This window comes from Grammomys surdaster, unplaced genomic scaffold, assembly GCF_004785775.1.
Source record: "Grammomys surdaster isolate TR1022 unplaced genomic scaffold, NIH_TR_1.0 128, whole genome shotgun sequence".
NCBI lineage: Eukaryota > Metazoa > Chordata > Mammalia > Rodentia > Muridae > Grammomys > Grammomys surdaster.
The window spans coordinates 4,167,720-4,181,849 of NW_021604586.1; the positions used below are offsets into that span (position 1 = coordinate 4,167,720).

The 14,130-nt window shown below is 54.7% G+C and overlaps 1 protein-coding gene across 2 annotated transcripts in view; it reads left to right on the top strand.

The window, feature by feature from the left end:
• The first annotated feature begins 1,815 nt into the window (after nt 1-1,815).
• Gse1 (Gse1 coiled-coil protein) overlaps nt 1,816-14,130 on the top strand; it is a 360,992-nt gene continuing 348,677 nt past the window's right edge. For both annotated transcript variants that reach the window (XM_028752324.1, XM_028752357.1), the window contains exon 1: nt 1,816-1,890. In XM_028752324.1, the coding sequence (XP_028608157.1) occupies nt 1,864-1,890 (27 nt within the window). In that variant the 5' untranslated portion in view covers nt 1,816-1,863. The remainder of the gene's footprint in view (nt 1,891-14,130) is intronic.

A 14,130-nucleotide genomic window follows, 5' to 3' on the forward strand; every position in this document is an offset into this window, starting at 1 on the left:
ATGGCAGCGGCGGGCGCGGCCCTGTCGTGCTTCATCTGCGGCGGCGGCATCGCGCGCGGCAAGGAGCTGAAGCTGCCGGTGAGGCCGGCGGGCCCCGCGCAGCCCTTCTTCCCGTTCCTGCAGCAGCAGGAGCCGGCGCCCGGCGCGCGCGGGCTGAGCGCGGCCGATGGCTGCGTGCTGGTGTGCGCCGTGTGCCGCTGCTTCCTGGCCGAGCAGTGGGCCGCCTTCGAGCGCGCGCGCACGCCCGTGGACAAGCGCGTGTACTGGCTCAAGAGGCCGCACCAGTGCGACGCGAGCGCGGGCGGCCGGCGCGGGGCCCGCGAGTGGAACACCGAGGACGCGCGCGACTCGGAGCTGTCGGAGCTGTCGGACGCCGACGCGCTGCCCGAGCCGGAGCCCGAGCCCGAGCCCGAACCGGAGCCGGAGCCCGAGATCGAGGATGCGCACGACTCCACCAAGTCCGGAGCCCGGCGCCGGCGCACGGGGCCGGGGGCGCACTGGGTTCCCGAGCCGCGGGCCAGCGTGCTGAGGGGCATCCAGGAACCGTGGCCCGGCCCCGCTGCGCCCGACGGCACAGACGGCGCCGCCTCCAGCCGGCCAGCGGCGCCCCCAGAGCGCAGCAGTACCCCCGAGGGCATCGACGTCTCCGGGAGCCTCGGGGACGAAGGTCTGGAGCGGCCTCCCCGGACGAACGCGGACAGCCAGGCCCGCTGTTGCTACGTCTGTGGCTCGGCGCTGTCACCGGCCTCGCAGCACCAGATCCACGTGCAGAAGCAGGAGACTCCCGCCCAGGCGCCCTTCTTCCCCTTCCTGTGGCTGCACAGCCCCCCGCCCGGCGCCCAGCCCATCACCGAGGCGGGCAGCACCCTCGTGTGTCCCTGCTGCTTCTCGTCCCTCACGCACCAGTGGCAGAGCTTCGAGCTGGCCAACGTGCCGGTCCTGCAGAGGCTCTACGTGGTACCCCTGAACAGCCACGCCCCCGGCATGGCCTCCAAGGCCCGGAGACTCCCTAGAGAAGAGGGGCCCGCCCCCGCCGCGGGGCTGCTGCGGGAAGCCTGCTACCTCTGCGGGGAGGACTGTACGCGGGATGCCCGGGCTGTGCCCTCTCGCCTCGTCAATGGCAACTCTGGGAGCTCCATGCACTTCCCTTTCCTTAGCCTCCTGCCTTGCCCACCCAATGCTCGGCCCCCCAACAAACGCTGCGAGGTTCGCAGCTGCCCCAAGTGTTTCAGCGTCCTGGAAGACATCTGGGCCCTGTACCGGGCATCGAACAACCGTGAGCTCATCAGCTCGGTGCAAGGCTTCCTGGGCAGGTACCACCAAGCCTTCTCCGCCTCGGACCCTGCCCTGAGCGAACTGCCCACTTCTGCGCAGGGAGGCCCGCCTGCCGTCTGCTACATCTGCGGGGCTGAGCTGGGGCCGGGCAAGGAGTTTCAGCTCAGCATGAACCCCGCCAGCCACCTGGGTGAGAAGGAACCCTTCTTTCCTTTCCTCACCGTCTATCCGCCCGCCCCACGGGCCAGGCCTGCAGACTCCACGGGCCTGGTGACAACCTGTGTGCTCTGCTATCATGACCTGCTGGGTCAGTGGCTGCAACACGAAGCCAGGGCCGCTCACCAGGCTGTCAGCGCCTGGTCGAGGCAGTACCAAGTGGACACGTTCGTGTGCTTCTTCTGTCAGCAAGAGAAGAAACGATGTCTGGGGCTGAAGTCAGTGAGAGTGGCCAGGCTACCCTTGTTCCTGTATACCCTGAGAGCCAGCCACAGCCTGTTGGTGGATGATGGCCGGCAGCTGATCATTGGTGCCTGTGTGGAGTGCGGGACCCTGGTTTGTGCAGGCCAAGGGGTTGCCAGCCAGGGACCCATGAGCTGGACCTCCCCAACAGCAAAGGTAAGCCGTGGCTTTCATCTCCTGGATCATCTGTGTTGTCCAGAGAGAGAGATGTCTTCTGTTCCTTGGAGGTATCATTGGTTCAGCCTGGCCTGTCCCAGCAGGAGGCGTTCTCTCTGATTTGTTAGCTTGGCTGACCTTGTCGGCTTGCATGGGGCAGGAGGTTAGGAGATCTGGGGGCAGGAGTGGTTGAATAGCTGCCTTTGGAATCAGCAGGCATGGGGCTGACGCTGGTTGTTTTTGCTGCCCATCTATCAAATGGAGGAAGTTCAGGGCAAGGCTGTCGTCCGCCCGATAACATTGGTAATTAGTGCAGCCACGCAGGTCACCCGGAGGTCCCAGTCTGAGTTCCTCTCTCACTAGCTCCTGGCTGCCTCCTCCTTCTCAAGATTCTCTCCCAAGAGCCTTTCCTTTGAGTCTTCCCGATGGCTTTATGAAGCAGAAGGCAACAGATTCCAGACGCGTAGGCGTGGGACACAGGCACATGGGACTCCGGGACAGTGGCCTAGACAACCTTTGCAGTGGATAGGGTCTCTTCTTTGCGAGGCAGCTGCGTGGAGCTGGGCAGAGGCCCGAGGCCTGTTATCAGGATGCAGCTGTCTCCCTGGTAGAAGGCAGTCTGGGCCCTGGGACATTGGAACCCAGCCTTGTAAGAACCAGGGTAGGAACTGGCTAGGTGGCCCTGGGGAAGGGGGTGACAGGCAGGCATCTGGTTTGCACTCACTGTTCTGCCCCTGGGCTAGGATCCTAATTCCTCCCCGACTGTCCTGTCCTGAGCAGAGGCCTATGTGGTAGTGACAGGCCAGGGCCTTGCAGACAAACACAAAGGTAGATAGGTGGGACCTGCTCAGGAATGGTTGTTTGTATGTAAAATGTCTAGGTCCTGCAATTGTGTGTGTGTGTGTTTGTACATGCACACGTGTGTGATGTCTGGGCACAGGAAGACAAGAAGGCTAACTTATGAAATAGCCTCTGATGTGCCTGGGTGCCCTTTTCCTAGCTCACAATCCCCCTGCCTCATACACTGCCCTTATCCTTCCTCCCCAGGAAGTTGGCTTTGGACTGGAAGTACCTTTAAGCCTTTGACTGCTCCTCTCTCTCTCTCTCTCTTTTTTTTTTTTTTTCACTAAGCAGAGAATCACCTGCCTCTGGCTTGGGACACCAAGCCTTTCCTTAGCCACAGGTGTGTGGCAGCCAATGCTGAGACTGTTGCTGGGTCTTGGAAGGGACAGCTCCACAAGGTCTGAAGTGTGGGAGAAGAGCTTGGCTCTGGGGCAAGACAGGCCTGGTCCCTGCCTGCCACTGCCTTCGCAGTGGAGCTGTCTGCCAACAAGTTCTTATCCTGGCTGGGCTCAGTTCTCTTGGCTGAGAAGTAGGAATACAGGCCACATGGTTTGTAGGGACATTCTGATAATTAAATGAATCAGGGGACATTTGAATGTCCCTAGCCAAGCTCACTGTGTTGAAGCGGCTCCTGATGCCCCTCCGTCTGGGCAGAAGGCACAGGGCAGTTTTGAGCGTGTAAGGCTACAGCCCCAGGCCAGATGTGTGCTGGAGGCTTGCTACAGCGCAGTGTGGGTGGTTGATGCTCTCTGGGGGCATGGAGTTTGCTCTGCAGAGTGCCTTACCTTGTGCCAACTTGACCTCAGTGATCAAAAGAAGCTTGGGTCCCAGGCCAGTGGGGGTGGGAAGGGAAAGCCGACTGTGGGCCCTGCCCCCACCCCTATGTCCACCCACGAGGCTTAGCTGAGCCTTCAACTACCTTCTTACTCCAACAGTGAGACTCAGGTAAATCCCCAGACTTCTGATTCTCTCACAGCCAGCAGGTGGCTGAGGGTTCCAGTCTGAAGTTCAGGGCCTCCTCTACCCCTTGGGCTCAGCTCCAGCCGTTTGCTTGAGTCTCATTGGAACCTGGCAAAGTAGCAAAAAACGTACAGAGACAACAAGAACCCCGCAGCCCCCCCACCCCCGGGATGGGAAGAGGGCAGACAGAAAGTACCAGATCTGGTAGGCTTTGCAGGGAGAAAGATCTTGGTCTCTGTGATGAAGGACAGCTCGAATGGAGGTATGGAAGGGAATGAGATATATCTGTAGCCCTCAGAGGTCATAAGGCCAGGCCAGGCCTGTGCTGCAGTGAGGGGTGGGGGGTGGGGGAGGATGCATGTCTCAGACTCCACTATGGTGATGTTGGGAAGGAGGGGTCATTTAGCTCCCAGAGTCCAAGGCTGCTGGAATGGAGCCTTCTGCCCTCTGCCCTCTGCCCTCTGCCCTTCCTCTGCACTCCTCTTCTTCCCATTTATCCCACAAATATTTATAGAGAGCCTGCTCTGAAACAGGCACTGTTCCAGATGCTGGGATCCGGTGGCAGAGGCACAGCCTGCCGCATCCCTGGGGAGCGACAGGCACAGAAGGTCCAAAAGGCTGTTTCCCTGCAGCGCTAGAGAACCGTGAGACCGTCAGCCAGACTGGGTGCAGTGCAGAGGGCCAGGCTCCTGGGCTGTCAGCAGTGGAGACGTAGGCACAGCCTCTCGCTTGTGCCCAGGCTGGCTCCCTGGCCCTCCCCCTCCCCTTAGTCCCCTGAGCTTCCCTTTCTTCCTGTGCGCTGTCTGTCTGAGGGCTTAGCTGGGAAGCAGAAGGGCCTTGCGAGGGCTAAGGGGAGACGCTTGGTGGGGACACGTCATATTCTAGAAACTCCTGGAATTCTGGAACTCTGGTAGGTGCTCCCTCTAGTGAATCAACCGGAAAAACCTCTGAAAAAGGATGCGGCTAAGAAGACAGGGGAAGGGAAGGAAGGAAGATGGTACCCAACATCCTCAACTGGGATTGCTGGCAGAGGACCCTCCCTCATGTCCTGCAGGCTGCGCCACCCCAGTTGTGGCACGGCTTAGGCAGTGGCTAGGTTGGGCCTGGGAGGGCTGCAGCTTGCCCTTTCTGGACCCAACATCCCTATTCCCATCTCACGGGAACCGTGGAAAGACCTTAGGTTTGCCTTAAGACAGACCTGTCCTGAATCTTTGCAGAGCAGGCCATGTGACCTTGGATCTGACCCTTGACCTTCCCAAGCCTTGATTTCCACAGCCAAGTGACGGTGCTGTTTTGTGATGGCCGGGTAGGATCGGATGGGACTGTGGCTGCCCGTTCCCAGCATGCCTTGTTGCCATCCGTTGCTGTTGAATGCTGCCTCTGCCCCCAGACTGTCCTTTCAGAACAGGTGGTAGGGTGGCCAGGTTATGAGGTGAGTGTGGGGGCAGTCTCATGAGGAGCTGACTCCTAGGCTGCCACTACTGCTGTGATCTCTGTATCCATGGTTACCGTATCTTTTAAATACTCTTGTGGAGGACCTACCCCCTACCCCCATACTGTCCTAGGTGAGAAGGGAGCCCAGAGAGGTTAAGTAACTCACCATGGTCACTTAGCAGGTTCCTGCAGGGTAAGCATTGGGCCTGAACTTCTGCTCTGGAATCTGCCCAGTTTCTGCCTGCCCTCTGTCCCCTCTGTCCTCCAGCTCTGAAGGTGGCCATTCCTGGAGGACCAATGGCTCTTCAACCCTACCCAGTCATTTGCACTTCTCAGGGACAGAGAGACCCAGGAAGGCCTGTTGGATTAGACCCTGCTATCTCTGACACCCCCTCCCTTTTTTCCTTCTTCCTGGCCAAAAAGTACCCTCTGCCTCTCCCTACCCCACATGGCCAGATGTTGCCTTTGGCTGCCTCCTATCTTCCGCTCCCATCTGTGGGAAGGTGCCACTCCTGAGACCGCCCTGTCCTCTCCCAGAGACCGGGGGCAGCACCAACTAATGGAGCCTGCAGTTTGGTACCTGCTGTACCTAGCCTGTTGCCAGGCATTGTCTAGCTGAGCACCCAGACCTAGTTACCACTGTGCTTTTCATCCGAGCCCATCGAGGGTCCGCCGGTGGCTGCACATCTGTCCCCTGCTTCTTGGCACGCTGCCATCACCAGCTTCCCACTCTGCGGGGAAGCTCCGGCCACCACCGTTTGCCTCTGGCCTTCAGGATACCAGCTTCAGATCTTTCTGGAAGGTGCCAGACACTGCTGGCACCTTCTTCCTGGCAGCAGCTGGGCAGCTAGACTGTGGGCCTCTCTGAACCCTCTCTCATCCCCGCTCCCCCTGCCCCCCCCCAAGGGGATGTCTGTGTTTCCTTGCCAGTGTGGAGCCTTCTGCTCTGGAGAATAAATTTTCCAGATGCCTTGCGCTAAACCTGGAGGAGATCGGAGCCTACTGGGAAAGAGGCAGTGATGGAAGGCACAAGGTCTTAAAAACCCCAGCCTTCCCTGGAAGCAGGGTGGGGAAGGGGGCAGGGCTGAAGGCCAGACGAGTTTGCAAGGCCGCAGGCCTCATGTCTGCCAGCTCTCTTGGGACCTAAGGTGCATGCTGCAGGGAGAGTCTCGGGCAGACCTGGCTGTGGTAACTCGGGGCATGGAGGATCCCACATCCTGAGTTCAAGTCCTCCACCCCTCGTCTCTGTGTTCTGGTGAGAGGACGGAGAAGCACAAGGCTATGTCCCTGGCTTTCTGTCTCCTGTGTCACGTGTGTAAGACACACGTGGGGCAGTGTGGAAGGAGCTTCTGCTCTGCCACATGACTCAGTTTCCCTATCTGTCACAGCAGCAGGACTGGTCTCCAGGGAAGTCCTGCGTTAAGGCTGTGGCTTGGGGCATGTGGGCACTCCGCTATGGGGTTAGAAATGGGAGCCTGCCCTCTCAGGGTGGGGTCGGCCAATTCATCCATCCTTACAGGGCCAATGAGGTGGTTCAGTGGGCAAATGTAATTTGCTCTGGAAGCCAAAGTATCTGAGTTCAATTCCCAGAAATCCAGAACCTGGATGCATGTAAAAATGGGAGAGTGTTCATTTCTTTCACAAAGTTGTCCTCTGGGCTCCAACATCCGTGTGATAGCATTCAGAAGCCCCTCCCCCGCCCAAGCATGTGCATAAAAATAATAGATAAATTGGTTTAAATTTGTCATACAGGGGATGGAGAGATGGTTCAACCATTAAGAGCACTGGCTGCTCTTTCTGAGGACCAGAGTTCAATTCCCAGCAGTCACATGGCAGTTCTCAATGCACTGTAACTCCAGTTACAGAGGACCTGATGCCCTCTTCTGGTCTCCGTGGGTACTATGCACACACACGTTGCATAGATGTACATACAGGTAAAGCATATACAAACATAAAAAAATAAAACAAATATTCTGCACACACACACACACACACACACACACACATACATACATACATAATCCTGTACAGTGTGCTGCACCCCAGGACACCAGGAGTTCTGTCCCTTAAGGATGACATAGTCAGGTTATAGCTTGTACTGTGAAGACCCACAGGCCACAACATATGTGCACTTTGCTGGTGGCTTCTCTGTCATTCCAGCTGAGGAATTGTGTGACAGTGATGGGCCAGGAACCCAGCTGATGGTCCCTTCCCTTATTTCTCAGCTCCCTGGTCCCCAGCCTCAAATAGATTACACCCTCCGAGACATAAGCACCCGGAACCCTGAGATCTCACCCCAGCATTTGTAGTGCCTGCGGGCACGGTACCTGGCCACTTGGCCTCAGTTTTCCCCATCTGTAAAATGGGCATGTCTGGCAATGAATATAGGGAAGGTTTCATCTTCTGAAACTATTACTCTAGTCGTGCCACTTACAAAAGACCTGCTTCTTCTCTTGAGTGTGGCAGATGAAGGAAGTCTGCCTGTGTATCATGCTCTAGGAGACCTGGGTTGGGAATGGCGCAGTTGGAGAATAGACCATGGGTCAGGTGGCCCCTGACCTTTCCTGCCGTCCTCTCTGCTGTCCACTGTAATCATATCTAGGCTCATTATATATCTAGACATGTGCTAATGTGGTGACTATGCTCACCCCCTCCCCCACTGCCCACCCGTCCTCTGGGCCAAGCAGCGATGCAGTGGATGACAGGTATCCTGTGGCAGAGGGGTCTTGCCGCTTAGCAGGTTGGAGGTCCAGACTGAGGAACCTAAGAGAGTTTAGGACCAAGGAACTAACAGGGCAGGCAGGGCTGGGGTAGGGTCATCAGTGAATCTGTCCTGTGCCTTGGGGACAGGTGACACTTCCAGGCGATGGGTAGAAGCTGGGGCCTGGCTTTCATCCCCTCTGCCTGGCTTTAGAAGAATCTATAGGCAGCCATTGTCTACCAGCTTCTAGAACAGTGGCCCTCGACCTGTGGGTTGTTGATTGAATCTTTCACAGGGGCCACATATCAGTATCCTGAGTATCAGATACTTCCATTCCGTAAATATCACATTTACTTCTGAGTGTCAGAAGTAGCATTACGATTCGTAACGGTAGCAAAATTATAGTTATGAGGTAGCAATGAAATCATAACTTTTTGATTGGGGGATCACCGCAGCGTGAGGCACCGTATTGAAAGTTGAAAACCACTGGTCTAGACAGACCAGCAGCAGAGAGATGGCACGCTGACCCCATACGGCGAGCTTTCTAAATCCGCCAGGCCCTCGGATCATTTGCTTCCTGTCCTCTGTGGGGGATGGAAGGGACTGTACTCTTCAGACCTCCAACGTGACAGGGCCTGGGCATAGGATTCAGGGGTCTTGACTTCCATCCTAGCATCGAGCCCAGAGAGCCACAGAGACCCAATGGCAGCCCCGGGCAGCTTGAGGCTTGCCCCTCCTCCCGAGGGTATCTTGTGGGTCACGTCTGATTGGTAAAGGCTCCAACTCGGAGTCCCCCTTGCCACAAGTCCCTTCCAGGAGATTCTGTGTCATTGTGTGATGCTGTTTTCCCTCTCATCTGATCATGTGACATCTAGGGGTCCTGTGAACAGCAGGGTCTAGGCCTGTCAGATCAAATCTGTACAGCTGCATATGGCTTCAGACCCAAGGCGAAGAGAGGGAGGACCCCGCTTCTGTGCTAGTTCGAGCCCTGGATGTGGCCCTGGATGTGCGGACACCCATCTGTCAGAGGCCAGCAGTCTTCTGTTGTATCCTTGAGTATCTGGGCTCCCTGATGCCTCTCTAGAGACAGAATCAATGGCCCTCAGCCCCATGGGAGCTGAGAGTACATTGCTATCTTTCTAGTCACATGGTGTGGCTACTTGTATACTGGGGCATTGGCGATTGCCTCAGGTACCCTCATGTGGAGACAGCGTACTCCGGAGCCTTGGCCTCTGCTTCATGACCCAGGGCAGGCAGACCCCTATGGTGTGGACTCTGTCTACTAACACAACAACTACCATTTCCTCCTCTTCCTCCTCCTCCTTTTCCTCTTCCTCCTCCTCCTCTTCCTCCTCCTCTTCCTCCTCCTCTTCTTCTTCCTCTTCCTCTTCTTCCTCTTCCTCTTCTTCTTTTTCCTCCTCTTCTTCCTCTGCCTCTTCCTCCTCTGCCTCTTCCTCCTCTGCCTCTTCCTCCTCTTCTTCCTCCTCCTCCTCCTCCTCCTCTTCTGCTTCTTTTCCGAGACAAGGTTTTTCTGTGCAGCTCTGGCTGTCTTGGAACTCACCCTGTAGACCAGGCTGGCCTTGAACTCAGCGATCCGCTTGCTTCTGCCTCCTGAGTGCTGGGATTAAAGGTGTGTGCCCCCCTCACCCCGTTCCAGTCTCCCTTCTCTACTCAGCCCTTGAGCCCATTCCTGGTTATGAATGTTGGGGACAGGAGTGGCTCTTGTTGGTGGGCTCTGGGGGGAGTGGTTCTCAGTTTCTTCATCTGGGATACATGTCTGGGGCACACTGACCACTTACTATCATTGGGTTGGCAGATGGAGTCTTGGTGCTGGGAGGCCTGCCCCAGCATGAGTCAGCCGAGGTGGGTGTCCACAGCAAGTGCCAGCCTCATGTTGCCTGATAAACCAGAGTTAGAAGCTGTGGTGCCCAGGCGGGGACTTCATGCATACTGGGTGTCCTCAGTGAGGCCACAGAGGCGTTCACGGTGATGACCCCAGTGTGGGGGAAGCTGACAGGACAGTGTCAGGGACGAGCATCTTGGGTGGAACTTTTAGACAAGTTTATGAGGAAGTTGGTTCGTTTCTTTCCCCTGTCCCCTTCAGAATGACTTTGTGGTGACTGACAAGGCCAAGTGCCATCAGGGCTGGCCCACTCTGACATTGATACACTCTTCCCAAAGGCTATACCTTTGGGAAGCAACTGTCACCTGCAGCTCTGCAGGGTGGTAGGGAGTAGTCCCGCTGCCAGCCTGGCTCTGTGGTCTGTAGGTACCTGGGACTCTGAGTCCCAAGGGACATAACTTATCCCTCGTGACTCAGGCTGCCCTGCAACGGGCCCTTAACCAGGACATCGGAATGCAGCATCAGCAGCTGCAGGCAGCGCATGGTGAGGATTGGCTGACAGAGGGTAGGAGCAGAGGTAATGACTTCCGTCTCCTTAGGCAGGTGGTTGTAGGCTGGACCCAGAACCCTAGATGACCAGTGTGAGGAGATGGGGAGCTTCTCCACGTGTCTCTCTTACCTACCATCTCTCTACCATCTACATTGGGCATTTGTGACCCAAAGGGGGAAACTGAGGCTGCAGGAGACATGGTGCCAGTTGTTATATTCAGCTCTGGGCTAGCACCCCATCCCCTGCTGTGTTCTGTAGCTGCTGGCTTCTCACTCCAGCACCAGGAGAATCACAGGACCCACCTCCCATAGCCGAGACATAAGCAGGTGACATTGCTGGCAAAGGCAGGAATCGGCCGGGACAGAAGACAGAGCCATACGTGGCAGGAACAGGAGATCCAAGACCCTGTTCCTAAGAAGCTGGACGCAGTTGGCTGCAGGGCACCTAGGACCAGAGTCTCCCTCGCCCCATCTCTGGGCTTCAGTGCTCATCTAGAGGATGAAGGAACACTTAGGTACATGGCCTTTGCATGAAAACTGCCACCCAGGAAAGCACCGGATGTTGCATAGTAGTCAGTATACATACACACCGCCTGCCTGTCTGTGTAGGGCTTTGGACAGTGTATTGGAGCTCAAGGCTCTATTTGCTGTCTTAGGGTTACTATCGCTATGATTAAAGCATCGTCACCAAAAGCAACTTGGGGAAGAAAAAGGATTTACCTAGCTTACACTTCTGCATTGTAGTCATCACTGAAGGAAACCTTCAAGCACGGCAGGAACCTGGAGGCAGGAGCTGATGCAGAGGCCGTGGAGGGGTGCTGCTTCCTGGCTTACTCCACATGGCTTTCTTATAGAACAGAGGACCACAAGCCTAGGAATGACTCCACCCACAGTGGGCTGGGCCCTTCCTCATCAGCCACTAATTATAAAAAAAAATGCCCTACAGGCTTGTCTACAGCTTGATCTTCTAGAGGTAGTTTCTCTTTTCTTTGTTTCCTTTTCTTTTCTCTTTCTTTCTTTCACCATTTGTTTTGTTTTATTTGTCTGTTTGTTTCTCTGTGTAGCCCTAGCTGTCCTGGAACTCCATAGACCAAACTGGCCTCCAACAGAGATCCACTTTTCTGCCTCTCAAATGCTGGGACTAAGGGTGTGCCCCACCACACCCAGCTTAGACGAAGTTTCTTAATTGAGGCTCCTTTCTCTCCAGTGATCCTAACTCGTGTCAAAACTAGCCAGTACACTGAGCCCCTCCTGTCCCCAGGCCCCATTGTAGTTGGCAGCTGTCACCTAGAAGCACAGGCTTGGTACCGTGCTGTGATCCAGAGGAACCAGGAGGGGACACGGGAAGCAGGACGCTTTGAGGTCAAGAATTAGGAATTCAAATGACAGCGGTGGTTTGCCTCATGACCTTCCCACACAGAAGGAACGGGAAGGGGGATAAAGAGCCCTTTAAGAGCATTTGCTGTTCTTTTTAGAGGATGGAGATCAGATCCCAGCATCCACACTCGGGGACTCACAACTACCTGTAACTCCAGTTTCAGGGGATCTGTGCTCTCTTTCAGCCTGTTCAGGTGCCTACTCACCGTCAAGCATATATATGCACAAAGACTCACATATGGAAATAATAAAATAACTTAAAAAAAGAATCAAGAATCTATAGAAACCTCTGCTTTTTTATTTTCTTTCCTTCTTTCCTTCTCTCCTTTTCTCTCTCCTTCCCTCCCTCCCTCTTTCTTTCTTTCTTTCTTTCTTTCTTTCTTTCTTTCTTTCTTTCTTTCTTTCTTTCTTTCTTTCTTTCTTTCTTTCTGCCTTTGAGATAGTTTCCCTCAGTGGCCCAGGCTGTTTTGTACATAGTCCAGGAGCTGACTCCTGGTTCCTTGAGGTCTTACTGTTTCTACCTCCCTGTCACATCTCAACAGTGGCTCTCTCTTCTTCTGCCTGTTTTCCTGCTCTGGGAGTTTCTGCTAACCTCACCAACCCCTGCCTGCCGATGCCCTCTCCTTGCTGCTGGCTAACCTTGGCGCTTGGCCAGAGGCACCATTTTCGCGTTTGCCGGTAACTTACCACTTGACAGGCATGACGTCACAGCTCTTGGCCTGTGTGTGTCAGCCTGTTTGGCCAGCCATGTAGAAGTGACAACTCCAGCTGAAGTAGAGTTACCAGCCACCCTTCCGACCTCTTGGCAGCTGGGGAATGGTGTTCCTGAAAAGCGTTGCCGTTGGCAAAACCGCAATTAGCAAGATCAAAGTCTCAGAGAAAATGGGAGGGTAGGGGGGAAAAAAACTATAAAAATGGCATGAACTGTGGCTTTAAAAGACACGGCAAACAGAAATTCTTCAAGGCACAACTGCCAAAACCTGCTCGCCCAGGCTCCTGTTGAGGAATTCTCTTCAGCCAACCACTGGTTCCGAAACACAGATGGGGAAGTTGTGGTTGTCTTCAAGTGGAAAGGTGGATCCTCCCGTGTGTCTTCTTGGGTCAGCTTTGGTCATTTCCAATTTTGGGATGTGTCCCCTGTGTCTGTCTGGTGGTCTGGTTTAGTGTAGCTTGTCTGTCCTCCCGGCAAGCTCCTAGGTCATCTCTAGGTTCTGTAGTGATGGCTCCTCTCTCATTCCAGCCGTGGTGAATACTGCCTTCGCACGACACACGAGCAAAAAGAGCGTGAGTCTTGACTCACAGATGGGCAGATAAATAAAATGTGGTCTCTTCTAACCTCTGAAGCCTTCCACCTTTCCTTTTCCTTCTGAGACATCTCACTATGTATTCCTGACTGGCCTGGAACTTACTGTATTGTCCAGGCTGGCCTTGAATTCACAACTGGCCTCCCGAGTGCTGGAATTATAGGTGCGTGTGGTGTGAGCTGCTACATGGGGATCTACCTTTTTTTTTTTTTTTTTTTTTTTGAGACAAGGTCTCACTGACCAGGGAGCACGTCAGCTGAAGTAGGTTTGACTGGGCAGTTAGCTCCAAGGATCCTCCTGTCTCTTCTTCCCAGTTAACCTGACATGTCTGGCTTTTCTGTGGGTTCTGGGATCAAACTCAAGGCCTTACACTTGTGCACAGGCTCTTTACCCACTGTGCCCACTGAGCCCAGGGCCTACATTTGCTTCTGGTTTTTTGTTGTTGTTGTTGTTGTTTTGTTTTTGTTTTTGTTTTTTTAAAGATTTATTTCTTTATTTCATGTCTATGAGAACACTGTCACTCTCTTCAGACACACCAGAAGATGACATCATATCCCATTACAGATGGTTGTGGGCCACCATGTGGCTGCTGGGATTTGAACTCAGGACCTCTGGAAGAGCAGTCAGTGCTCAAACCACTGAGCCATCTCTCTAGCCCTTTTCTTTTTTTGAGAGAAGGTTTGGGGTAGCTCAGTCTAGCTGGACTCAAATTCATTCTGTATTGGAGGCTGACAAAATCCTGACCCCACCTCCCAGGTGCTGCTTACAAGCCTGCGTCAGCCACCATGCTCCATAGGTGAATTCAGCTACACATCCGTACTCATGTATGTCGGTATGTGTGTATGCACACGCATGTCTGTGTGTATTGCAGTCTGCATATGGAGGTCGGGGGGGGGCAGTTTTCAGGAGTTGGCTCTCCTCTTCCACCAAGTGAGGTTCAGGAATCGAACTCAGGTCCTCAAGCTTGGCAGTAAGTGCCATTACCTGTGGAACCGTCTTGCTGGCTCTAGACTTAAATACTTTTTTAAAAAAATAATATAATCACATCATTCCTGCCTCCCCACCCAGACTCCTTAGGCTTTTCGAGACAGGGTATCTCTGTATAGCCTTGGCTGTCCTGAAACTCTGTAGATCAGGTTGGCCTCAAGTTCACAGAGATCTGCCTGCCTCTGCCTCCCAAGTGCTGGGAGTTAAGGCATGCAGGACCGCCATTAGACTTTCTTTTTTTT